The 25,606-nt window shown below is 45.6% G+C and overlaps 1 protein-coding gene and 1 long non-coding RNA gene across 8 annotated transcripts in view; one reads left to right on the forward strand and one right to left on the reverse strand.

Annotated features, from left to right (window-relative positions):
• Positions 1-11,038, reverse strand: part of KIF13B (kinesin family member 13B) — a 120,207-nt gene extending 109,169 nt beyond the window's left edge. For 2 of the 4 annotated variants that reach the window (XM_064411562.1, XM_064411561.1), the window contains exon 1: positions 10,908-11,038. In XM_064411562.1, the coding sequence (XP_064267632.1) occupies positions 10,908-10,962 (55 nt within the window). In that variant the 5' untranslated portion in view covers positions 10,963-11,038. Of the gene's footprint in view, positions 1-448; positions 569-10,907 lie in introns of those variants that run through there. The other 2 variants (XM_064411560.1, XM_064411559.1) reach the window with 1 other exon arrangement.
• Positions 11,039-11,156: 118 nt separating this feature from the next.
• LOC135295807 (uncharacterized) lies at positions 11,157-22,727 on the forward strand. Of its 4 annotated transcripts, XR_010357864.1 has the most exons (4): positions 11,157-11,294; positions 12,532-12,682; positions 14,858-14,958; positions 15,344-15,516. It is a non-coding gene; the product is annotated as an uncharacterized LOC135295807 (long non-coding RNA). The 4 variants fall into 4 exon arrangements; XR_010357865.1 differs by lacking the exon at positions 12,532-12,682; XR_010357863.1 differs by lacking the exons at positions 11,157-11,294; positions 12,532-12,682 and adding an exon at positions 20,397-22,727 and having other exon boundaries at positions 12,701-14,958; positions 15,344-15,467.
• The last annotated feature ends 2,879 nt before the right edge of the window (positions 22,728-25,606 follow it).

Genomic DNA, 25,606 nt, shown 5'->3' on the forward strand with positions numbered 1-25,606 from the left:
GCCAAGGTCACTGCTACAGACACCCAGGACGTGGAGCCTGGACATAAACAAGAAACAAGTCCCTGCACAGTGTCACTAACTCTGGAAAGGGTTCCCAGGTGCTGAGTCCGATGGCCATGACACACTGTTCACACCCAAAGTCACTGCTACAGACACCCAGGACATGGGCCCTGCACACAAACATGTCCCTGTTATGGTGACACAGCCCTGGAAAGGGCTTCCAAGTAGTGATTTTGATGGGTGTCCTGGCCAAGGTCACTGCTACAGACACCCAGGACGTGGAGCCTGGACATAAACAAGTCCCTGCACAGTGTCACTAACTCTGGAAAGGGTTCCCAGGTGCTGAGTCCGATGGCCATGACACACTGTTCACACCCAAAGTCACTGCTACAGACACCCAGGACATGGGCCCTGCACACAAACATGTCCCTGTTATGGTGACACTGGCCCTGGAAAGGGCTCCCAGGTGCTGAGTCCGATGGCCATGACACACTGTTCACACCCGAAGTCACTGCTACAGACACCCAGGACATGGGGCCTGCACACAAACATGTTCCTGCATGATGATACTGGCCATGGAAAGGGCTCCCAAGTGGTGACTCTGATGGGTGCCATGGCCAAAGTCACTGCTACAGACACCCAGGACATGGGGCCTGCACACAAACATGTCCCTGCACAGTGACACTAACCCTGGAAAGGGCTCCCAAGTAGTGATTTTGATGGGTGTCATGGCCAAAGCCACTGCTACAGACACCCAGGACATGGGGCCTGCACACACATATGTCCCTGCACGGTGACACTGGCCTGGGAAAGGGCTCCTAGGTGCTGATTCCACTGGCCATGGCACATTTTTCACTCCCTCCCACGCCAGGATGACGAGGGGCTATGCCGAATAACCTCCACACAGGGTTCAGCACCTCAGCTGAATCACCCAAATACGCTCGTGTCTAATCATGTTAATTATAATCCTCATCCTCCTTCATCTCTGCTCTTTCCTCCTCAGTCACCTGTACTTGCTCTTTCACCTCACAGCACCTTATAAACTCAGTCTGGAAATCTCTCAGGCTGTACTTATTGCACAGCATCCTGCAGACTTCTCTGTCCTGATAAGTGACACAAATAAGAGGGAGTTTCTTCCATGAACATTTTTGGAAACAAATGTTACAGCCTTTTGCTACCTCACACACTGCAATGAAAGCAAAGACTTGAGATCACTGGCCAAAGCAGGCAAGTCACATGAAACTGCAATTCTCCTGAGCAAAACTGCTCCTCTGTTATTACACTGTGCTTCTGCAGGAGGAAGAGCCAGACGAGTTCCAGAAGCCAGTGTTTATTTTAATTTCTCCCCACACCCTGAAAGCCAATTTACCTACCATTAATATGCAACACATGCTTGCTCAGATGAAACCACGTTCTTCGTACGTCCCATATCCGACAAGGCACTTTATCTTGGTCTGCCTGGTTAGTGATTAACACTCTCTATTGCAGTGACCTGCTTTTCCCAGCTCCTGAGGAAGGGTTTTACCTGCCTCATGCAAAGCATAAAGGTCTGCAAGCAGCATGCTTTCTGCCACGTTTTTTAATGCACCTCTTGAGAGAGAACGCCCATGGCAGGCTTTGCATCCATGACTGCCCAGTGAACTCCATCCTACCAGTGCTCATTAAACCTCTCTTTGTGAAATGCCCTTAAGAAAGCACACAGGCAGGATAAAAGACTTCCTTAAAGTCAAATGTTGTCTCAAGAAAAAAGGCTCAAAGCAACTTTGTCCTGTGTTTGATTATCACTCTCACACAGGTAATGCGAAAACCCCTCACCTTGGTGTGCAGCATGGTTTTGGAAGATGTGTTGAGCCAAACTAGCAGCTATTTCCAAACAGAGAGGTTCTAGTCCTTCCCTCTTGTGCCTGCTGCTCACCTTCTGCCACTACCATGCTCAGCAGATCCTCTGTAAGTCATCTGAAGTTACCTCAACAGCAGAAAACTACCCAACGTGGAAAATGGATGTATCCAGACCCCATGGAAAGCTCCATCAGCCCACTGAAAGCTTGGCCATGCAGACAGGTGGGGAAACCTGTGCAGAGGGAAGAGAGGAGCTCGGAGAGATCTTGTCCCAGCTGAGATGAACTGCTCTACCAGTTCATGGTGTCACATGAAACAAACCCCTAAGGAACAGTTATATTGAGCCTCTAAGCTGGGTCTGGATTCCAGACAGCCTTAAGGCTGCTTATCCCAGTTACCTTGGCCAAAGGCTCACATGGAAACTCTCTTTTCAGCTGAAGAAACAGTTTAAATCCTGCTTGAACAGCACATCATTCACTTTCTTCAAATTTTGGCTCCATTATATTCTTTGGCAGATTCCTCAATTCTTTAATGCTTCCGGTACACTGAGAGATGAATCTTACATTAGCCACTACTGAAACTTATATCATCATCATTTCCACCTCATTAAGTTCTTAATATCATTAAAGCAGGTTGGCCTTATAGTCAAATTATCTGCCTGCTCTTTTGGATATGATCACACAAGGACTCCACCCTTACTTTTACTAGTTTCAGAGTCTCCCAGGTACTTGCTACTCCTGAACAACAAGCAAAATTGGGATGCACCAAGATAAGATCATAAGGATGCACATCCAAACACCCCAATTAATTCCTCCTGTAGTAAGGACTCACTTGTCAAAGTTTGGTATTATTTTCTTCAATTATTCAGGTGTGGTTTTTTCAGGCAGCATGAAATTCAGAAATTACAGGTGAAATTGAAAGATGACAGAGCAGCTCACTATCAGACTTTGAAGATTCATCTCAAATTTTGCACCTCAAACAAAAAGAAAATCTCACCTATTATTATTGTTAACTTGCTTCTACCTTCAGTCATTACTGAGCAAACACAATCAACTACTTACTTGCTTCATCAAATCAAGAAACTAATCAGCTAATTCCTCTTTGAAGAATTAAAAACTCAAACTCTCAGCATCAAGAACCATTTATTGCAGAGAATGAAAATCTCTTTCACAGCTTCAGAGTAAGAGAGCTGTGACATCCATAATAAAGGGTAACACTTATCTGAGTCACTTCTCCACATTTACATTTCACAGCCGTAGAAGTGTTAAGCAAAGCTGGGCTGAGTGTAAGAATAATTGTTAAGTGTTGTGTCCAAGCTGCTCACAGAGAGTTCCTTGGATGAGTTTTTATTTTACTTGTGAAACTGGAAGGTGGATGTGACAGAGGTTGAAGGAAGCCACCCTCCTTCCCCTTTCCCTTGATTTTTCAACACCTCACAAGACTTTTCTAAAACTGGGATTCAGTGTAGATCATAGCTGAAACCACACTTGTGTAAATCCCAAATCACTACTATGCCTTTGACAACAACATTGGGAGTGTTATAAAAATAACTCACTCCTCATATACGCTTTGGGCTTTTTCACTAAGAAATTCAGTGAGTTTCAAACAGGGTGGAAAAGTTAGCAAGCGAGAGAGAGCTGGAAAAGCAAACCCGGGAGCAACCTAGCACTGCAAGGAATGGTGGATTCAGCAAGCACTGGCCCATTCCCACCACAGGAAAGAATTTCCAATTCTCTTTAACAGCAGTCACGTGTCTGGTAATCATAAACTCACCACAGCAGATTTTCCACAACAGAGTAAAGAAATACTGGCAAAGGTGCCACTTGAAATGGTACTAATCAGGTTTGGGGCAGAGACAAGGAGTGTGTGTGAATCCTGGAGGAAGGGGAGAGAGGTATTTTGGAAAATGTTGGATGTTTTCACCTCTGGGGAATTCCTGTCTTTGCTTATGGATCTGGCAGGGAACTGTTTCCATGGACTGGCTGCAACCACTGGCAACAGAGGTTGGATAATGTTGTACCCAACTCTGGAGGCTGCCTTGGGTGGCACAACAGAAACACCTGAACTGCCACGTGGTGATATTGCATCTTCCTCAGCCACGACCCTAAAAACCATCCCACTGCAGGTCACTGCATGTCAGACCCAAAGAAAGTGATCCTAAGAGAAAGCTTTTGCAGGGCAGCTTGAAATAATCTTAAGGTGAACAACGATACAGCAAATAAGGCAACATGCAAGGTTTTAAACTCATGGTTTGAGGGGGCATGGTTTAATAAGATCTTTTAGTATCACAGCCAGGGTAGATGAAAAGTCTGTTACAAATTATTTCTCCATGTTTTCCACTTTACATTCCCTATTTTTTCTCACTGTATTAGATGGCAGCAGCCTTCCAGTGCCTAGAAGTGCCACAAAAGAGCTGGAGAGGGACTTGGGACAAGGGATGGAGGAACAGGACACAGGGAATGGCTTCCCACAGCCAGAGGGCAGGGGTGGATGGGATATTGGGAAGGAATTGTTGGCTGTGAGGGTGGGGAGGCCCTGGCACAGGGTGCCCAGAGAAGCTGTGGCTGTCCCTGGATCCCTGGGAGTGTCCAAGGTCAGGCTGGATGGAATTTGGAACCACCTGGGACAGTGGAAGGTGTCCCTGCCCATGGCAGAGGGTAGAATGGGATGAGTTTCAAGGTCCCTTGCAACTCAAACCATTCCACGATTCTAGGAATTAAGGGAAAGCACGTCCCAATTAATCAAGAGCTTTGATTTCCATGCAAGTTTCTCCATTAGATCTCAATTTAAGAAATTAGTTTACAAAGGCTGACAATTTCCCAGCCCTTTCAAATACCATTTCATCCTGAACCCCAGTGAAACAGAGCCATGAACCTGGTGTTATAAGACAGGTCAAATAAAAGTTGTCTCAGATTCCTCCTGGTTCCACTTCCAGATTTGGGGGGCAGCTGTACCTTCAGTGACACCTCAGGACCCTTTGGAGATGGGCCTCAGATTCTATAGAGTCACTGGGAAAAAGAAAAACTGGCCTTGTAGAGCTTCACAAAAGCTTGAAAAGCCAACTGAGGTATAACAAATAAAATGTGAAAGGTTTAAAGTGCCCCTCCTAAGCTCATAAGCCAAAATTGGCCCCAAATACAAAAGCTCAAATAATCTCCTGTGAAGACAGACGATAGAAATTTTATATTTTAAATTGCCAGTAGATTTTCAGGAGATTAACATTCCCTTGGAGGTTAGTCCTGGAATGTTGTACCCTGAGCCGTCAAGTTGCATTGGATAAGAAATCACAATTGGTTTCTCATACCTTTCTTGGTCTGGAAAAGCAAATGGCAAACACTGATAAATGTTTAAACAGTAAATTAAAATGTTTGTTTATCACAAAAATCAACTGAAAAAATGAGAAGCTGTTGTTTGGGGTCTTCTGTGGTTTTTTTGTTTGAAAAAGAAATGTGAAAGCCAGTTCAAAGACAACAAGTCCTCAAGTTTCCCTGCCAATATTTGTTTCCCAAGAGTGACTTTTCTTATTGCCACGTAGGAGCCAACACAAATAAAGCCAAAACTAACTGAGGAGATGAGTGAATGTGAAAATAACTTCCATCTACATGATAATGCTGAGGGCTTATATGGAAAAAAGAGTGTAAAAGCACTTTTAGGGAATTGATTGCAAGACATAGTGACAAATTCTGACAAAAATACAGTAATTTCACTTGTGCTTTCATGAAGGCACCTTTTAAGCTTTTCTTGTTATATGAACTGCTCAAATATAAGTCATGAAATTTTCAGTTTGCAGCAATTAAAGGTCATTAAATATGTACGAGTGCATCTGGAAGGGCACACTGCTATTGTCCAAGAGGGGAAAATCAACTCAAACTCACGAGCACATGGAACAGGCAAGGTGCCCTCTTCTCATGTTAATTCCATGTTGTCCAAATGTCTAAAAATTAGTTCTATTCTCTGCTGCTTCGTTTTCTGCAAGGAAAGAGCTTCCCAAGCAGTTTTAGTGAAGGCACTTCATGGATCTGGACATGGACCTTGCTCACAGCCAGCTCTGCTGCTGCAAACACCCCTGGGCTCATGGGAACTGAGTAAATAAATCAGTGTGGGAACTCTAGTGAGCTCCCAGGGAAGTTCAACACTCTGGAGTTATTAAAAGGCAAGAAATGCCTGAGTTTGCTCAGCCACCAAGCACCCAAAAGCCAAGGCAGAGCTATTCCAGGTGTATCTGACCTTCAGGAGGAGCAGCCAACCTGAAACCAGAGCAGCAAGGGAACCTCCCCCTGCACTTGGAGTTCAGAGGGTTCAATTAGCACTAAAATTCCTTGGAAGGTGCAATTAGCACTAAAATTCCTTTGTGGCACCCAGGCTGGATGTCTGGGAGTCTCTGGCTGTGGGGAGGAGTAAGACTGTAGCACCTTAGGAGCTCTTAAAATACAATTGCCTCACAAGATGAAACATTAACTCTGCATCCTTTACCCATTTGGCAACTTATCTCAAGGTTAAACCTGCCCATAGCCCAAACACTGTTTTATAGCTTATCAACCATCACCAGGAAATATTCTAAACTCCAGGCACTCGTGCACGACAAGGATAATGGTGAAGAAAAGCCTTGTGGTTTGCACATTTGCCATCAGGATACAACAGGTGCCATTTCACGCCCTCTAATACTGTAATTAATCTCATAAACCTGCTTGCACAAACTCCAATTTATAGATAAATTGTCTCTGTTGTCATTTCCATGGGAAAACAAACAAACAAGAGCACAGGAACAACCCACACCTCCTCACCTCAAACCCCAAAAACATTTCATGTTGCTGGAAATGAAACCTCCTCCAAGAAGAGTAGGAGGATGTAAAATTACCACCTGACACAATGATCAGAAGCTTGTACAGATACAGAAGTAAATTCCTTCCTCACAAGCACTGGAAACAGAACCTTTAGCATCAAAGTGTGAGAAGATCCCTGTTTCAACACTGACAGTCTGGATAAATATACATATCAACACAACAGATACCTGAATGTGTATTTACAGACAATCCAGGTATTTAAACTGGAGCTGCAGGTCTCACACTACAGTTCTAGAACAGTTTAATCCAAATATTTAAACTGGAGCTGCAGGTCTCACACCACAGGTCTAGAACAGTTTAATCCAAATATTTAAACTGGAGCTGCAGGTCTCACACCACAGGTCTAGAACAGTTTAATCCAAATATTTAAACTGGAGCTGCAGGTCTCACACTACAGTTCTAGAACAGTTTAATCCAAATATTTAAACTGGAGCTGCAGGTCTCACACTACAGTTCTAGAACAGTTTAATCCAAATATTTAAACTGGAGCTGCAGGTCTCACACTACAGTTCTAGAACAGTTTAATCCAAATATTTAAACTGGAGCTGCAGGTCTCACACCACAGTTCTAGAACAGTTTAATCCAAATATTTAAACTGGAGCTGCAGGTCTCACACCACAGGTCTAGAACAGTTTAATCCAAATATTTAAACTGGAGCTGCAGGTCTCACACCACAGGTCTAGAACAGTTTAATCCAAATATTTAAACGGGAGCTGCAGATCTTAGACTACAATCCCAGAACAGTTTAATATGGCAGCATTGCCAGAATACAGGCAGTTGTTTTCCTGCCTTTCTTTGTTCAAAAAGTATTGACCCAAGTGAGATCAAATCTGGCTTAAGTGGCATCAGCCATACCCTTGAGCATAAGTCATGTTCTTCTAAAATAGAGCAATTTTATCAGTATTAATTAACACGACACTGAACTGATTCAAAAGCACAAGGAAACACAAGGACTTAAAATACTTATGTACTGCCTGTACCCAAACATCACCTGAAAACAAAGCATTCAGTCAGAAAAATCTTAATTAAAAAGCCTTCAGCTGTCATTTGCTTTGCTTCATGGTATGGCTTGAGATTTGCATTTACCTGAAATATGATGAATATCTGCTAAGATAATTCAAACATGACACTTATAAAAGGAAATCCACAGCAAATCTTAAATAAAACAGCAAAAGAACTTCCTGATTGTTATCAAACACCCATTTGAATAACAGCAGTGCACTAGGAAATACTTCAGTGAACTACAGAGCCAGGAAAATAAAAGACCAGGAGCCTTATCTAAGGATGCAGTACTGAATTATTTAATTCATAAAAGCCTGTTAATCGAGATCCCAGTTTGCAAAGCAGGAGGGATGTAAAAAAAGATGCCTCAGTTGCCACCCAGGAGAGCCTCCAACCTCAGACGTGGCACTGACAGCGTGTGGCCACAGCAGCATTTTATAAAGGCAAAGCTTCCACAGAGGCTTGCTAGGATTGAGGTCTCATTGGAAACAAGATCCAAAATAAAGCAGCCTGGATGCAAAAAAAAAAACCAAACCAAAACCCAAACCCAAGTACAATTAGAAATGCTTCCCCTCACTAAAAATGAGTGCTATAAACTGAGTTTATGGATTACCACTCTGCATGAGAATGGAGCAGGACCTTCAATCCAAACACCCTGAAATGTGAGTGCTATAAATAACCAATTATTTGATACACAAATCCCTTCCACATGCAGGCAAGGAACCCATTATACTTTTATGAGCTGTAAAAACTCCTAACAGTTAAGCACGTCACTTTTATTAACCTAATAAACCCTTGCCTTAAGAAATTCATAACTCAAACACCAAGGACAACCACCACCACCACAAGTAAACACCCAGAATATTTCAAAGCTTAACTTTCCACAGTCTCAGCCATCTGACAGGTTTGCAAAGTTAAGCCCTTCGGTGCAGAGGGAAGGAAAGAACATTACTCGTGATCCTGAAGAAAACAAATACTTGCTTCAGGTCCAAAGCCCCAGAAGTCCATAGATACTGCTCAGAACAAAATGTGTATGAAAGAGCTTCCAGGAAAGCGGCCTCTTGCCTCAAAACTTAATAAAAAAAAAAAGCAAGGCCACAGAAGTCTTACAAATGGATGACTCTTCAGAAAATCAGTTGAAAAAATACTTAAATTTAACATTAAAACGATAAGAAAAATTGTAGCCTTGGTATCACTGTCTCTTTCTATAAATTCAAGGTGCATCAGAAATACCATAGGGAGGTATCAGTTGTTTAGACCTGACCAAAACATCTGGACTGTGACAAATAATCTGCTGGGAAACAAAAAAAAAAAAAAACCAAACAAAAAACAAACCACTTACAGGACATTTTGTCTGAGGGCAAAAACTACATGGATCTTCTAGGTTAGACTTGAATGGATTTAGGCATCACTCACAAATAACAGGATGTTTAATAGCAGCAAACTGCCAAGAGTGGGTTCAGGCCCCCCTTCTCTCTGAGGAGCATCAAGGACTGATACTCAAATGTCCCTCACTCCTGGATGAGCTCCCTGACAGGAGTCATCCTCTCCACAAGATTTTTAAGTTTATACAGAATAAAAGACAAACAGAAGTGGGACTTGTGGGTCCCTTCCAACTCAGGATATTCTGTGAAAGAGAGCAGCCAGATAAAATCTAGATTTCCTCTGGATTCCTTTACTTCCCCCACTGCTTCCCCACAGTTCCTGGCTGGAAAGGGACATGAGGACAAACTCAGGGCTGAAGAGATGAAGGATATTTGTGGGAGGGAGAGGTGCATTAGTCACCTCTGGAGATTCCAAACTTCACTGACCGAGTCCCTGTGCAACCTCATCTCCTCTGACGTGCTCCAGAGGTCCCTTCCCACCTGAATTATTGTCTAATCCCGGGGGTGAGGAACACCAAGCAGTCAGGAGACCTCTGGGGCACAGCCAAGGAAATGACCTATGTTAGGAAAGGGACATGAGCAAGAGGAAAGCCCAAATCTGTCACCGACACCGGGCACCACCTTCCAGCTCCCACCACCTCCTCCTCCTCACTGCCACTCCATCTCCAAACAATTCCTCTAAGGATGGGTTCTGCTCTGTTCTGAGAGCTGGCACCTGAAGTTTAACAAAACTTTTGGTCAAAATATCCTCAGTTTCCCTAAACCACCAGACCGTAAAGACATCAACTCCATCTCTTGTTCTGGAAGTGGGACTCAGGAGCTCTTGTGAACTCAGTGAACATTCCCCTGCTGAGGTTTTACAGGTGTGGAATCACTGTATTCAACATTTCAACCCTTCTTCTTTTTTCACAGAAAGGAATTAAAAAGATACTATATGTCAGATGATGTAGGCAATAAAAGGCTCCCCTCTCCCTCTTTTTTTTTTTTGCTTTAACCGACTTCACTGGACTCCCTTTCCTCAAAAGGAATTATTGGCATACTGCTGTGAGAATGTGGGATTAAAAAAAAAAGCCACCCTACACTTTCTTGGATTTCTGCCTCCTTCACCTTCCCATTCCTTGGCTGCCTTTTCATAGTCGCTTCCTCATCATCCAGAGCAAGTTTTTTTAATTAAGACAAGCAATAAACATTTAAACAGCTGCCCAGACCACGGTCTGATTAACATAACCCTTAGGCAAGTTTCGTCGAGGGGAAAAAAAAAAGCCAACAACAACCAAAAAAACAACAACAAAAAAATTTCTCTTGTCGATTCTCGCTTCCTCTTCTGTATTTTCTTGCTTGTTTTTTTGTCCTTGTGTCGCTGTCATCTGGTTAACAGCGTCCCACTCAAAGCACCGAGGGCTGGAGCTCAGCGGGGTGAATTAGAACGGGGCAAAATGCAGAAAAAGCGGCATTTTCCCCCAAATCCGCAAAGCAGGAAGAAGGAAGCGCCGTCCCAGCAGGAACCGGCTGTAAAGCAGGTGCAAGAGGTGCGGAGAGGGCTGTTCCCCGGGGGAGCAAAGCAAAATAAAGCCATAAACCCCAGGCAGGTTTGGGAAAATCAGGATATCGGGAGAGGGGGTGTGAGCACAGCGCGGCTGCGGCCGCACCCCCGCCCGTGCCCAGCCGTGTTTATTGCTGATAAATAATTAAGCACACACGGACACGCACCGATTCACCCGCACTGGGGCACACCTGCCCCGACCGACACCTGTCCCCAAGGACCGGCACCCCCGGCCCGCGCCGCTCCCGGGAAGAACAAGGGAAGGGGATGCTGAGGAAGAGGGGGGAGTCTCACCTCGCCGGTTCATGGGGCGGACACGCACCGCCACCTTCACTTTGGAGTCCCCCATCCTGCCGCTCCAGCCTTCCCGGCTCCCCCGTCCCTGCCCGGCTTCCGTCTGCCGAGGGAGAGCCGGAGCGGGGAGGAGCGCCGGGGAGGGAGGCGCCGCGCCGGGCCAATGCCGGCCGGACTACAACTCCCAGCGAGCATCGCGCACCGCCACGCCCCCAACTCCCGGCGGGCCGCCGCGATGCTCGCTGGGAGATGTAGTTCTTTCCGATGCCCCCCGCCTGGTAACGAGGCAGGCTGGCTGAACCACGGGATTAATTAATATGGAAAAAACCTCCGCGGTCATCGAGTCCAGCCTGTGATCCATCACTGCCTTGACATCACACCAGACCAGTGAGTGCCATGTCCAGGTGTTCCTTGGACACCTCCAGGGATGGGGAGTCCAAAACCTCCCTGGGCAGCCCCTTCAATGTCTGAGCACAGAATGACAAACTGGTGAATTTAAAGGTGACCACAGCGGGTCATCTGGTCCAACCTCTCTCCTCAAAAAGGTTCAACCCAGAGCACAGGGCACAGGATTGCATCCAGACAGTCCTGGAACATCTCCAGTGAAGGAAACTCCACATCCTTTCTGGTCAACCTGTTCCAGTGCTCGGTCACTGCACAGGAAAGAAGCTCTTCCTCGTGTTCAGGTGGAACTTCCTGGGCACCAGATTTTCTGTGAAGAAATTCTTCCTAATGACCAACCTAATGACCCTCCCCTGGCACAGCTTGAGGCTGTTCCTCTCCTCTTGTCCCTGTCCCTGGGAGCAGGGCCCAATCCATCCTGACAGTCCCCTCCTGTCAGGAGTTGTGCAGAGCCACAAGGTCCCCCCTGAGCCTCCTTTTCTGCAGGCTGAGCCCCTTTCCCAGCTCCCTCAGCCCCTCCTGGTGCTCCAGCCCCTTTCCCTGGACATGCTGCAGCCCCTCAATGTCCACACTGAAGTGAGGGACCCAGGCATTGAATGCTTGGAGTCCTTCAGAATGGAGGGACTCGTCAGGGGGTGCAGCCAAAATGGCATTTACAGAGTGGAGGGAGATCAGGGTCACCCCAGACCCTGCCACTCCACCCTTGGGTGACTGCAAGGGAAGCCCATCACGTCTCATTCCCCTCCTTTTTGGAGAAATACTGAGGTATTTCATGTTGAGCAGACAAGAGCATCGCCACTGGAACTTACACACCTCACTGTGGGATTTTCTCTGTGTTCCATGGGGTTTCTGTCCATCAGAAATCACTTTATAAGTCACGTTAAAGATCACAGAATGGTCTGGGTTGGAGGGGACATTAAAAGCTCATGTTGGTCCAACCCCAACCCCTTCCACTATCCCAGGCTGATCCAAGCCCCATCCAGCCTGGCCTTGGACACTTCCAGGGATCCGGGGGCAGCCACAGCTTCTCTGGGCACCCTGTGCCAGGGCCTCCCCACCCTCACAGCCAATATCCCATCCATCCCTGCCCTCTGGCAGTGGGAAGCCATTCCCTGTGTCCTGTCCCCCCATGCCTTGTCCCCAGTCCCTCTCCAGCTCTCCTGGAGCCCCTTTAGGCTCTGGAAGGGGCTCTGAGCTCTCCTTGGATCCTTCTCTTCTCCAGGTGAACCCCCAGAGCTCTCCCAGCCTGGCTCCAGAGTAGAGGGGCTCCATCATTTGGAGCATCTCTGTGGCCTCCTCTGGTTTTATTCCAACAGCTCCACGTCTTTCCTGTGCCAAGGATCCCAGAGAACCTTCATGAGCCACAACCCAAGGTACAGACCACGGGTCAGGGCCTGTCTGGGTCTGGTTTCACAGAGCAACCCCTGCTGGGTCCAGCGAAGGCAGCTCAGTAAAAACCTCAGCAGGAATAATCAGACACAGCCTGAAGAATATCACAATTTATCCTCACTAGACCCCTCGACTGCTCAACCACAGGCACCTATTGCAAAGACCGAGAACGAAACTAAAATGCAAAGATGCAAACCCCCCCCCCCCAACCCTCATTTAAATGGTCATGGTTGAAAACCCTTGCAGCTGCTATTTTAGTTCAAAACAAGGATTCTCTCAACGTTGTTTTGAAAAGGCAGATTTCAGCAAGGACAGAAAACCCCCTGCCAAAATTCACAGTTGTAATCCTTTGGCTTTCCAGCATTGAAAGAGTTTTTGTGACAGAAATAAATAAATAACACATGTCCAAGTGGGTTCGAGATAAGATTTTGGTAGGTGGCACTTTTTGCCCAGAAGAACTGCACTCAATATTTATCATTTCATGCCTGTCTGACCTGAAGAATATCTTGTCAAAGCAGAAAGAAAATGAATATTAAGTTGGCATTTAAGTCACACTGGGATTAATGCCCCTAAGAGCATCCCAAGCAAGCATAAGGGCTGGGAAGAGCCATAAAAAAAAATTGAAATAACAAGTCAGAGCAAGCAGAGTTGTGAAAGCTTGAAGCAAAAACCGAGTTTTTATTTGCAGCAGGGGAAGGCATCATCTCTGCAGCTCCCTGGGAGAGGGGACATCCCACTCTGAGCCTGCACAGTTGCTCCTTGCACTTGTGAACTTGAGGATCCAATTACAGGATGAAACCCAGCTTTGAACTTCTTGTGGCATTCTCCAGCTGGGGCCTCGACAAAACCACACCAAGGTTTTCTGAAACCGAGTGCTTTGGCCGTGGAGATAAATTTAATCCTCACTTTCCAGCTGAGCACCACGAGTGGAGGGTGGGTGGGTTTTTTTCCTCGGGCTGAGTCACCTGGAATTTGATTTAGAGAAATGGGATGAAGCCAGATGTGCCATGGGGATGGCAGGTGCCACCCAAACCTTGTCCTTCCTCTGCACCTCCTCTCCTTTGTCACTCACCACTGGTTTAGGTAAATTTAAGCAGCAAATCTTTTAGGGGAAGGATCAAACTCCATTTTTAAATTTGTTCCAAAGAGGTGCCTGGCGTGTTTTAAGTGCAATCACACACTGCTTACAAGCTTTGCTCCAGTTTTCTACTCGGAATGAAGAATTCGTTTTAAAGTCTGAAAAATCACTCTTTTAGCCTTCCTTCATTTCTAATAGCCAAGGAGAAACCATATTTACATATAACCATTGCTACTTTTTGCGAAATTCTTCAAAGACAGAGACATCCTTAGAGTCCAGAGACCCCTCTCAATTTTGATGCTGTTGAAGATGCTCGGCAGCAATAAATTCCCATTCTCTCTGCAAGTCCTGCCTCTGGACTTTCCCTTTAGGCTTCCTGCGCTGGATTTCAGCAGCGCAGCTCCTCTTGCACTGGCACAAGCCCTACCTCGGTGTAATTACCCCACTGTGAATTCCTCCACAAGCCCTTTCCCTGGCTCGGGGCTCCCGCAATCTGTGGGAAGCATCTCCCTGGAGGGGCACAGCTTGGAGGGAGGATATTGTTTCCATTCACAGCCCTGGAACATGCTAATTATGCCGGGAGGAAAGAGGGGGGGTGGCAGCTTTCACTTGGGAGGGACAGGCCGGGCAAATAGTTTGTGAAACGCCAACTTAACCCCATCTTGTAGGGAATTGTCCGCAGCTCTTTTCCCCCTTCCTAGTTACTGTAATGAGGGGCTGACTTCCCAGATTAGCTCTGGCTATTGAAATGCTAATTTAATTAACAAAACATCCTTGGGGGGGCAGGCACTACTTGTCCCTCCCATTCATTTATCGGGTTTTTGAATGCGACACTGTTTTCTTCAGGTTGAGGAGCCACAGTCATTGCTGTGCCCACCTGGGCTGGAAAAGAGATGTGGAGGAGAAAAAACCAGCTCCTTCATCTCTTTTATTTTTAATTTAATTTTTTAAACAACTAAATTAGATCGCTTTTGTTTAGAAATAAGTGGTTTCGTGTGTCCTGCCCGGGGCGTGCGTTATCACCAGCCCGCCAGGGAAGAAGTTTTTGCTTTTATCTTGATGAAGGTACCGAATGTTTCAGCTCTCAGATCACCTAGAAAGAATTTTATCTCCGGGCAAGGCAGAAAACGCGACAGTCCTTTGGATGTCCGCTCACCCAAACCACAACGAGCAACAAATCAAGTGAGTTTTAAATCCACATTTCCATTTGTTCGGCAGCGCGCCGAAAGGGAGGCATCAATTATGGATTTGCTGTAGACCTACTTTGTGCCCATAAATCATTCAGGAGCTGGAAAACCAAACCAGGGGATCTTACCAGGGTTTAGGCAAACTTTGAAGCCCTCAACACTTTTGCAAAAAGCTCAGCATCTCTGGGGCAGCCCTGGGATGCATCCAGCAGCTCTTCAGCACCTGCAGTGATCAGATCCTCAGCACAAAATATGTGATGAAGCCTTTAAAAAATAAACCCTGTTGCTATTGTATATTTTTAATAGATTTTTGTTTTGTCCAGTCCCTGGAGTAATAAGTTTTCATCTGATTTTGTCTTCTGGTTTATCTTGCTTTTCAGCCTGAAGATATGAATAAAGGAAGTAGAAATTTGGAGGCACGAGCAAAACCAGAAGACGTGTTATGCATTTATTTCTATTTTAATAAAGAAAGAAAGTTCCAAGGAAAACCAATTTTGAGAACAGGTGAAAAAAAAAAAATCTGGATAAAACAGCAAACCGATTTTTTTCCAAATCAGTTGTGTCAAAATTCTGCTTGTTATAAAAATTAATGTATTTATTTCCAGAGGAATTGCTGACATTTCTCATGCAACACATTGTGCAAATGTGCAGGTTCAGGAGATTCATCCCAATTTTTGCAAAGTACTTTCTGTGCTTTATTATTTTAATAGGAACTTTGTAAATTTGAAGGATTGATCATTGCCAAGGCCATTCATAACTCTGAATTACACTGATCCTGAGATGGATTTTTAAAGGTATTTGTGTGTGACCTCCTGCCCTCACTGTGAAAAGAATCCCCAGATAAATAAACAAATCCTTGATGTCTTCTTGCAGCAAAACATAACGGAGTAAAGCCCCAAAGAAACTTTTTATAGACATCTCCCACTTTTTAAAAGTAATTCCGAAGTTCAAAGTCTTGGCCATAAATTTTGTGGCATTATAGGACCTGATGCTTATTCTTATGTTACCCAGAGGGAGTCCCAGGCTCTGATATCTCCATAAATCCCATCCCTGCCCCGTTAATGGAAGGGAAATTCCTTATAGCTGTGCTTTAATAGTGGGATTTCAACACAAATTTTACTTCTGGCAGCAACAGCCAGGTAATATCAGCAATTTATGTGGCGGTAGAATGACGCCCTTAATGAGAATTTTCTCCTCTTGTTGACTAAAAATTTTTATTTTCTGTATCAGCTGCTCAGTTTGCTGATCCGGTCTGTGACAAAGGAACTGGTTTTACCTGTCATGTTGCATTTTATTGGAGTGATTCTTTCTTCAGACAAAGATTCCACATTGGATTTCATCTGTATGAAAATAAAATAGATTTTCTGTCCTTGGAGGAAACAGAGACTCTCCAGAGAGCTCAAAAATTACAAAATTTAGCAGGAGAGCAGGTTTAGCTGTTGCAAGACAAGTTGGTTATCCCAGAAAAGCAAAACTCTCCCAACACAAGGTAGTCACTGATACTCTGAAGAATGCATATTTGGAGAGTTGTGTAATGTTTGCAGCCTTTATCTCCTCCTGATTCTGAGGTACAGGATGGGTGAGACCTGAACTGCCTGGGCTTCAAAGGCTGGAATGTGTTACAGCTTCATCTGCTCAGTCACCTCCTTGCTGCAGAGGAGACACCTGCAAAAGCCACATTTTTGGGCTTTTTCACCCATCCCCACTTTCTCTCCTCATCACTTTCCCTCAGACACCCGATCTAAACCCAGGTCTAAATTTTCCACCTGCATTTACACCAATAATAATAATAATAATAAATATTTAATCCATTTTGCAAGTTGCATCCCAGGCCAAAGTGCCAGCTCCAGAACTCCCCAGATCTATGAGCTGGTGATTCGATTTTGAAACCGTGAAATTGTGATAAGTGGGGATGATGCTGTCATCGGTGGGAGCCGCAGGATTTTGTTAATGAAAAAGGATTTTATCAGCCACCAAAAATTCCTTTCTGGCTCCACAGGCAAGAGTGACACCCGGCGGCTGTGAGCAAAATAAAATCAGCTCTGATTGCAATGTTCCCTTTTTCTCTCTTCGTTTAGTGCTGATTTTTCCTGATTTTAAAGGAAGAGCTGGCACAGGGATGTTCTTCTACCACCTGGAGAATGGACATCCATCACCTGCTGGCACTGATTCCCTGGGATCTGGATTCCCTGGGGTTTGGATTCCCTGGGACCAGCTCCTTTGGGAAGAAACTGGGAGAGCAAAGGGAGGCTGGCACCCCTCCCGTGGCTCCCAAAACTCTGCAGCCAAGCAGGGAGGCACAGATGGGGCCCTGGCATCCTGAATTTGTGCAAAGGATTTTTCCACTGGTCCTGTCACAGTCCTTCCCAGGTTTTGTCCAGGCTTGTGGTCATTAGGACTTGAGGTGGGATATATTTTAACCATGTTTCATCTAAAATAACAAGATTAACTCAGTTATCAGAGAAAGGTGGATAGCTGGGAGGTTTTTTTTTTTTTTTGCTTTGTTCCTGCTAGATGTTGTTTATTACACACTAAAAATTGTGGGAAAAAGGAATGAAACATCATTTTTCTACTGCTACTGTGGATGTAACTTGAATACCTTCACTAAGTGGTTACTGAAGTGCACTGTGAATGGTTAAATACCACAAGGAGAGTGCTAAAAAAGAGATAAATTAGTAATCTTTCATGAAAGATGGGCTTTATTTGGACTTTCATTTGGAATTACTAAACATGAAAATGGAAATGTCCAGGTAATTACATCACTCACTGAGCTGTGGCTTTAATAAATGTCAAGAGTTGGCAGAGCCCTGCTCAGAGTTGGTGTCAGAGGCTCCCCTGGAAATGTGCCCATGGAACAAACCAATGGTTTGGCTCCTAAATCCAAGTTCCTGAGATGTTTCTGTATGGGAGAGCTGTGATAGTCCATATTCCTTAAGTTACCCATCCCTATCTCAACGTGCAAAGAGAGGCAGCTCAGGCTGAGGTCTGAGCACTCCAGTTTGGTTTACTGGGAAGATAAAGCCCAGCTCTGATATTTGGAGCCTGATGCTGGCTCTGCTTCCAGTTCTCTGCTTCCCTGGATTTGGGAGCTGGGTGATGCTCTTTGAAATGGAAAACATGGAGCCAAGGAGGGGTTGTGGGAGAGATCTTGGTGCTCTGATCCCTCACTCATGGCTGGCTGCAAAATTAAGAAAATGCAGAAATCTCTCAAAATGTGGGAACATCTGAGTGAAGATAATGAAATTCTCTCTTGAACGCGGTAGAAAGGAGCATCAATTTTTTTGTGTTTTCAAAATGCCAAAAGAACCACGTGGTTATGAGCATCACATGTCCCCAGGTGCCACATCCCCATGGCCTTAAACCCCCCCAGGGATGGGGACTCCACCACTGCCCTGGGCAGCTGTGCCAGGATGAAATTGTTCCCAATATCCAATTTAAACCTCTCCTGGCACGGCCTGAGGCTGTTCCCTCTCCTCTTGTCCCTGTTTCCTGGGAGCAGAGACTGACCCCCCTGGCTGTCCCCTCCTGTCAGGAGCTGTGCAGAGCCACAAGGTCCCCCCTGAGCCTCCTTTTCTCCAGGCTGAGCCCCTTTCCCAGCTCCCTCAGTTATTCCTGGTGCTCCAGCCCCTTCCCCAGCTCTGTTCCCTTCCCTGGACATAGTCAGACATCCAAACCTCCTTCTTCCACTGTCAAACAGCTTCACAGCTTCAACAGAGCTCTCGACATTCAGCAAATATTGGATCAACAAACTGCATCTGGAGAAAGTGGCTCTGGAATGAAAATGTCCTCCAGGTCCCTCTGTGCCAGGCTGCCCTTTGGCTTTTCCTTCTTTTCCATTCCCTTCTCCAGCTCCATCTCCCTTTTCCCTTCTCGAAGCATTGGCACTGGTGAAGATGCAGCAAAATGGGAGTTTTCAGAATCTTTAGCTCAGAAATCCACAGCTCTGAGGCCACACAGAAACCCTTGCTCAGCCTCAGCACAGAACCTCAGCACTGTGAACTTCTGTTTCTTCCTCTCCCTTGTGAGGTGAAAATAATGAAAAGCCAAATAAAAGCATCGAAATGTGAAGCATCAGGAAGACTCAGCCGAGCTGACACGTCCAAGAGCTGATCCAGATGTGTTTGGGGACTCCCATGAAAATTATGTGCTCAGGGCTTTGCCAGATGCAGCCAACCTTCACTGGCTCCAATTATCCCAGGGATCTGGTGTGGCATTAAAGATTTCACTGAATGTGCTCTGCTAATCTGTGGTCAAATCATGAATTACCAGCATGAAAAAAAAAAAAAGAAAAAAAAGAGGAAAAGCTGTATTGCTCACCAAGAGTTAGTGGGAACTTTTCCCCCTGACTTCCACAGGAGATCTTTTATTTCCAGTTTTGCACATCCCATTCTTGGCCAGTTTTTGACACCTTTGCTGTGTAGGAAGGATCCATCCTTCCAGCCCAAAGCTCTTCCAGCCCAAAACTCATCTGGGTTCATGGGTGATGCTGTGCACATCCCTTGGGGCAGTGCCTGGGTTAAAAAAGGCACCCGCAAGTGGAATATTCACATGAATTAGCTAAACAAATCACCCTGCAAAAGGAGAACACTGATTCACAGCAGAACCAGAAATACTGGAGTGGTGGATTTAAGACTGGCCAGGGCATGCCCAGATTTATCCCAAATCAGAATTTGTATTTAAGGATATAACCCAGAGCAAGGAGGGACCACTGAAGCCTCTGAGCCCTCTGCTCTATAGAAATGATGAATTTACACACTGATTCTTTCCCTAAATCTTCAATTCTTTCCACAACCAGAGCTGCCAGTGCTTTATCTCCACTTTGAGTCAGTTTTGGTTTTAATCCCAGCCTTCAGATCATTCTGTCTTCAGGATTCTAAATTGTATTTTAGATAGATGAGATTGTTTGCTTCCCACTCCATATTTTCTACAGAGATGCTCTGAAACTTGCTGAAGGCTTAGATAGGAACAGGAGGGCAGCTTTCTGTCCTACTTCAGCTCCTAAAAACACAGGATCCAATCACAGAAAGGGTTGTAAAGCACTGGAACAGGCTTTACAGTGGTGGAGTCACCTTCCCTGGGAGTGTTCCAAAAACCTGTGGGTGTGGCACCTGAGGATGTGGTTTTGGGGTGCCCATGGTGCTGGGCCTCACTGATGATATTTTCCAGCCTTAAAGATTCTATGGTTCCTTGAGATCAGTCATCTCCCTTGTCTTTGCAGTGGGAAAGAGAAGGGAAAAAAAAAAAACCAACAAAAAAACTGGAAGACAATTCTGCTTTTCTAGAATAAGTATCAAAGATACATGGGATAAATAATCTTTTTGGTGGTGCTGATTTTTCTCTGGGGGAGAGGGAGGCTTAGAAGGTCTAATTTATAGTTTGGTAAAGGGAAATTACTCCCACTCCAAAGAACCTTTTCCACGTTTTATGTTGCAGATCTGCAATGATCCTCGTTGCTGTCCCTCCAACCATCCCAGCAATCAGTGGAGCTGCTTTTTTTGGTTATCAGGGAGGTGTGTGGCTCTGGGAACAGGTTGTTCCAGCTGCTCGGAGATGCTCAGAGCTCTGCCTGGTGTATTTTACAGGAACTTGGTGTTTCAGGAACTCATCCTGGCCCTCCCTTGTGGCTTCCCACTGCCACAGGGCAGGGCTTGATGGGATTTTGGGAAGGAATTCTTCCCTGTGAGGGTGGTGAGGCCCTGGCACAGGGTGCCCAGAGAAGCTGTGGCTGCCCCTGGATCCCTGGAATTGTCCAAGGCCAGGCTGGACAGGGCTTGGATCAGTCTGGGATAGTGGAAGGTGTCAGAGTTGGACTGAGATGAGCTTTAATGTCCCTTCCCACCCAAACAATCCCAATTCTCTTCCAGGCACTGATGTTCTCAGGCAGAAGGGGGAGCCCACACCTTATTTTTTGCGTGTGATCCTCTCCAAGCAGCGACAAACCCGTGAGAGCAGGAGGGATTTTGGAACGCTGAGAGCTCCTGCTTGGCTGGAGTTACAGCCACACACAACCAGGGGAAGGCAGGGCCTGACTGCTCTTATCTCGTCCTTTGCCACAATGAGAAATCGAGGAAGATTTGAATTCTAAACAACTCTATCTTGTGTCATCACGTCAGCTCGAATGCCAGAAAGCAGAATTTAATTAAGAACTTGTTGAGCAAACAAAAATACAGCGGTAAAACAGAGCCTTTAGAAACAGAGTAAGTCATTGCCGCGTGACATTTATTTTTTGCTAATTTACTTACACACCCACTGGGAAACCAAATAAGTCATCTGTAGAGTGCTGCTGTGGTTATTTGTACAGAAGCAGTGTGTCTGATGCTTCCCAAGGATTCACGGGAATGTTAAACCATTAAACAAGCTCTGGGCTTTTGTTGGGAACTCCTCTCTGGATGAGCAGCTGAATAAAAGCACTGGGGAGGCTTTTTTATCCCTGCCCAAACCCTCTTCAAATCTTTTCTCAGCACAGAAGCTTCCAGGCATGGCTTTAGTCACAGATCCTTCTCCAGCCCATAACCAGCATTTTGATCCATGCCTGTGCATCCAGGGAAACCCCAGAGTTCATTTGAGCTCCGAGAACCCCCACAGCTCATCCCCCTGGGATGGGTTTCTTGGTACTTTTCTCCAATAAAAGCTTTGATTGCTCTTTCTGAGGAGTTTGAAAGCAAGGATGTTCTTTTGACTTGTGGTTTTCACACCATCTCTGCTATTCTTTACAGAATTCCAGAGTCATTTAGGTTGGAAAAGACCTTGGAGACCATCAAGCTGTGACTGATCCCCACCTTGTCACCTGCCCAGAGCTCTGAGTGCCACATCCAGCCCTTCCTGGGACACCTCCAGGGATGGGGACTCCAAACCTCCCTGGGCAGCTCCAATGCCTGAACTCCCTTTCCATGGAGAAATTGGTCCTTCAAAAGAAATTCTTCCTGATAAGAAATTCTTCCTGGGAGAAGGAATTAATGACACTGCCACTGTGCTGGCTCTGTGTCAGAAATTTGGTTCCCAAAAAGAAATTAGAGACTGGGAAAATAATGTGCAGGTTTGGAGGGCTAAAGGAATCTGAGGCTGTAGAGGGACTTGGAGCTGGAAACCTCAGCTAAAAGCTGGTAGGAGGTCCCTTAAAACTAGAAGTGAAAATTTGGAGAACACAGAATATAATCAGCCCAAAAATAACAATTGAATTCTTATGCTGAGGTGTATATTAACTTCTACTTGAAGCTGCAGTGGAAGCTTGGCCAAGAAAAACATCCCATTAAACAGGGGACGGTTTCAGCCTACATGGGGGAGAAATCCTTCCCAGTGTTTGTGGTTTTGTGGCTGATGTAAAGATAAACTCAGAAAGGTAAACTGGAAATCGTCTCAGGAAATGGTGTTTCTGTTCAAAGGGTGAAAATCTGTCTGTTGCACTGACGGAGATGATGTTCAGCAAGCAGGGATTCAGAGAGATGGAAAATACAAAAATACAAATGAAGAGCAGCCCCACATGGAATCATAGAAATAGCAAAGGAAAGACAAAAATTTTGAAAAGAAAAAATGCCCCAAATACAAAATTAGGATAGAAAACTTTAACAGAGAGGAGCTCCACTAAACAGTCCTGAAAAAAGTATTTCTGTGGTGGTTTGATGGAAAGGAAAACAAATGTTCCCATAAGAATCAATGTTTAACAATTGAAATGCACAGGGACATTATCCTGCAGCTTAAAATCATTCCCACCCAAACCCCATCCCTGAACAGAGGCACAAGGCTGTAGAGGTGGTGTGATAATTAAATCACATAATATTAAATTACTTAAAAATTGTACAGTTTTTGCAGTTGTACTCCAAACAACTGTGTCTTCATGGGTATTTTAATGCAAGTAAATAATTCTCTCAGAAATAAATTGCCAAAATAATTTGGTGGCAGGAGGGTGAGGGACAGAAAAAAGTCTGATGACAGCAGTCAGGAGAGCAGGGTATCAAATGATTGTCAGGGAATCTGCAAAACACTGGGAAGGGAAGTGATGGAGACAAGTGTGCTCTTCAAGAGAGAAATTGTAACAGAAAAAATCACAAGAGGAAAGGTTTGTGTGTAAACTAAATATATTTTAAGAAATGAGTAGATGGAAGGGGCATAAATTCATTTGCTTATGATGTCAATTCTGGATTAGAAACACAAATTCTAGGGAATCACATAAAATTAAAATGTTTACTCTGAGGGGACTGCATGGTTTAAAGCCTTTGCAGAATAATGTAGATGTGGTGTTAAAATAGACATAAAAAGGGCAGTACCCCTAGGGAAGTTGCTCCTCATCCAGTGAGGAATCCTTTATATCCCAAGAATGGATGTCCTTGGAGAAGGCTGGAGTCCATCCAGCCCAGAATTCTGTCTCCAAGAGTGGGGATAGGGAACAGCAGAGAGCAAGGTGCGTGGATCTGATCCTGCTTCCCAGCCTGGAAATGGGATTCCCATGTACAAACTCCAGTTGGGAGTTGGGAAAGAGAGAGACACCTTCTACATGGGGGAAAAAGGAGGATTTTCAGTGCTCAAGCAAAACTGGAAAAACCCAGGCTGGGGAGGCCTTGGAGGAGCAGGCAACATCCATGGCTGAGCATTTCCCTGGGCATGGAGACATTCCTGTTTTAAGCTGTCCAGGCTGTATGGAAAGTTTTCCCTGCCTGTGTCCTTGCAGGTTGCAGCAGCAGAGCTCTCTAGGGATAACTTTGGGAAATTCAGATTTGTATTGGCACAGCTGTAATCTAGCCCAGAGAAGCTGTACAGACTGGGAGTGATTTTTTGAAGATTCCCTCTCCAAATCAGCTCATTTTTCCAGGTGCTGCTCTGCACTGGAGCTGCCAGCTGTCCTTCCCAACCTTGACTCTCCAGCAGGAGCTGCATTTCCCTGGGATGTCCCAGGACCTAATTTTGTGGCTGACCTTGGCTTGCACCCTCATGACAAACCCACAGCTGCTGTGCTTGGGACCAGTCGGGTTTGGACTGCTGTGGTGGGAACAGCATCCCTGGAAGTGTTCCAAGGGCGTGGATGTGGCACTTGGGGATGTGGTTTAGTGGTGAACAGGGCAGTGCTGGGGGAATCATTTCACCCAATGACCTTGGAGGGCTTTCCCAACCTTAATGACTCTGTGGCTCCATCACCAGCATCAGGAACCTTTTGGGAGCAAGGTCTCAGGTGCTCTGGGAGAATTCCACATGTGGCCCCACAGACATCAGCAGCAGTGGCCCTTCCATTCTTCATTCTCTTCCACATTCTCTTCCATTCTCTCTTGGAATGTATTTTGGAGTTGTTTTTTTTCCATTCTTCATTCTCTTCCATTCTCTCTTGGAATGTATTTTGGAGTTTTGTTTCCCCTGTGCTCCCTCTCCAGTGCTGAGGAGCTCCTAAACAGCCTCCATCCACCCATGCAGCAACCAGGACACCATGGTGTGGGTACCATTTTGTCCTGCAGCAGTGATTCCACCTGGGAAAGCCTCACCCTTCCCTTATCAGCCAGCAGCAACCTCAGCTTTGCAGGAACAACCAGCTGGGAGATGGACAGAGCTGGCCTTCCCAGGAAGAATTTCTGCTTTGGCTCACAGGGAGTCATGAGGATGGAGAGGATTTCCATCAGCAGGAGCAAAATGGGACATTTGTAGGTCCAGCCCTGGCCACCAGGTGTGTGATCACAGAGCTGTGGAATGGTTTAGGCTGGAAGGAGCCTTTAAAGCTCATCTGGTCCCATCCCCTGCAGTGGACAGGGACATCTTCAACTAGATCAGGTTGCTTGAAATCCCATCCAACCTGGCTTTGAAATGTTTATGGGGATGGGGATCTACTGCCTCTCTGGGAAACCTCTATCAGTGCCTCACTATGCTCACAATAAAAAAGTTCTTCCTTATATCTGGTCTAAATCACCTGGTTTTTACTTTAAAACCATCCCCCATTGTTTTGTAGCAACAAACCCTAATAAAAAGTTTGTCCCCTTTATCCTTATAAGCCATGGGAAATGATTGGAAAGGGACAGGGTGGCAGCTGGACCTTGCCTGGCTCCCCCAAAAACCCTCCAGGAGCAGAGAGACCTCGGGAGTGACCAAGGTGTTGGATATGTCCATCCAACATCTGTGCAGCTTTAGCATCCTAAACACGTGGCTCACCTGGCAGCTCTTCATTCCCAAGGCTTGTTTTCCCTTAAAAAATAAAAGGCTTTGGCTACAGGGATGAAGTAATGGATATTTATGGCAGCTTTTCTTTAAAACTAGCAAATTGTAGCCGTGTTTCTCTGATTGCAAAACATTTTGGAGTTTGGGTTTGGTTTTTTTTTTTTTTTTTTTTTCCTTGTACTGTCTCCTTCCATCCCTGCAGCCCCTCGGTGCTGCTGGAAGGGCATTGCTTTCCACAAAGATTTTCAGGAATATTTAACAAGAGGATGGATTGCTCGGAGCCAGCACTTTGGGAAGCCATACAGACATTTTTGGTGCAGTTTCCTTCGTGCATCCCTCGCATCCATCCTTCCCCAAGCCTCCCGCCTTCCTCCACGCAGAGTTTCGAGTCTCTCCTCCTCCCCAAAGGCTGCAGGGATTTTCCGAGTCCTTCTCCCGGTGCTGAGCCCCCCTCTAGCGGCTGCTGCTCCGGAATGTTGGAATGCCCAGGGATGCGCCCGCAGGGATTTTGG

This window comes from Passer domesticus, chromosome 3 (genome assembly GCF_036417665.1).
Source record: "Passer domesticus isolate bPasDom1 chromosome 3, bPasDom1.hap1, whole genome shotgun sequence".
NCBI classification, from domain to species: domain Eukaryota; kingdom Metazoa; phylum Chordata; class Aves; order Passeriformes; family Passeridae; genus Passer; species Passer domesticus.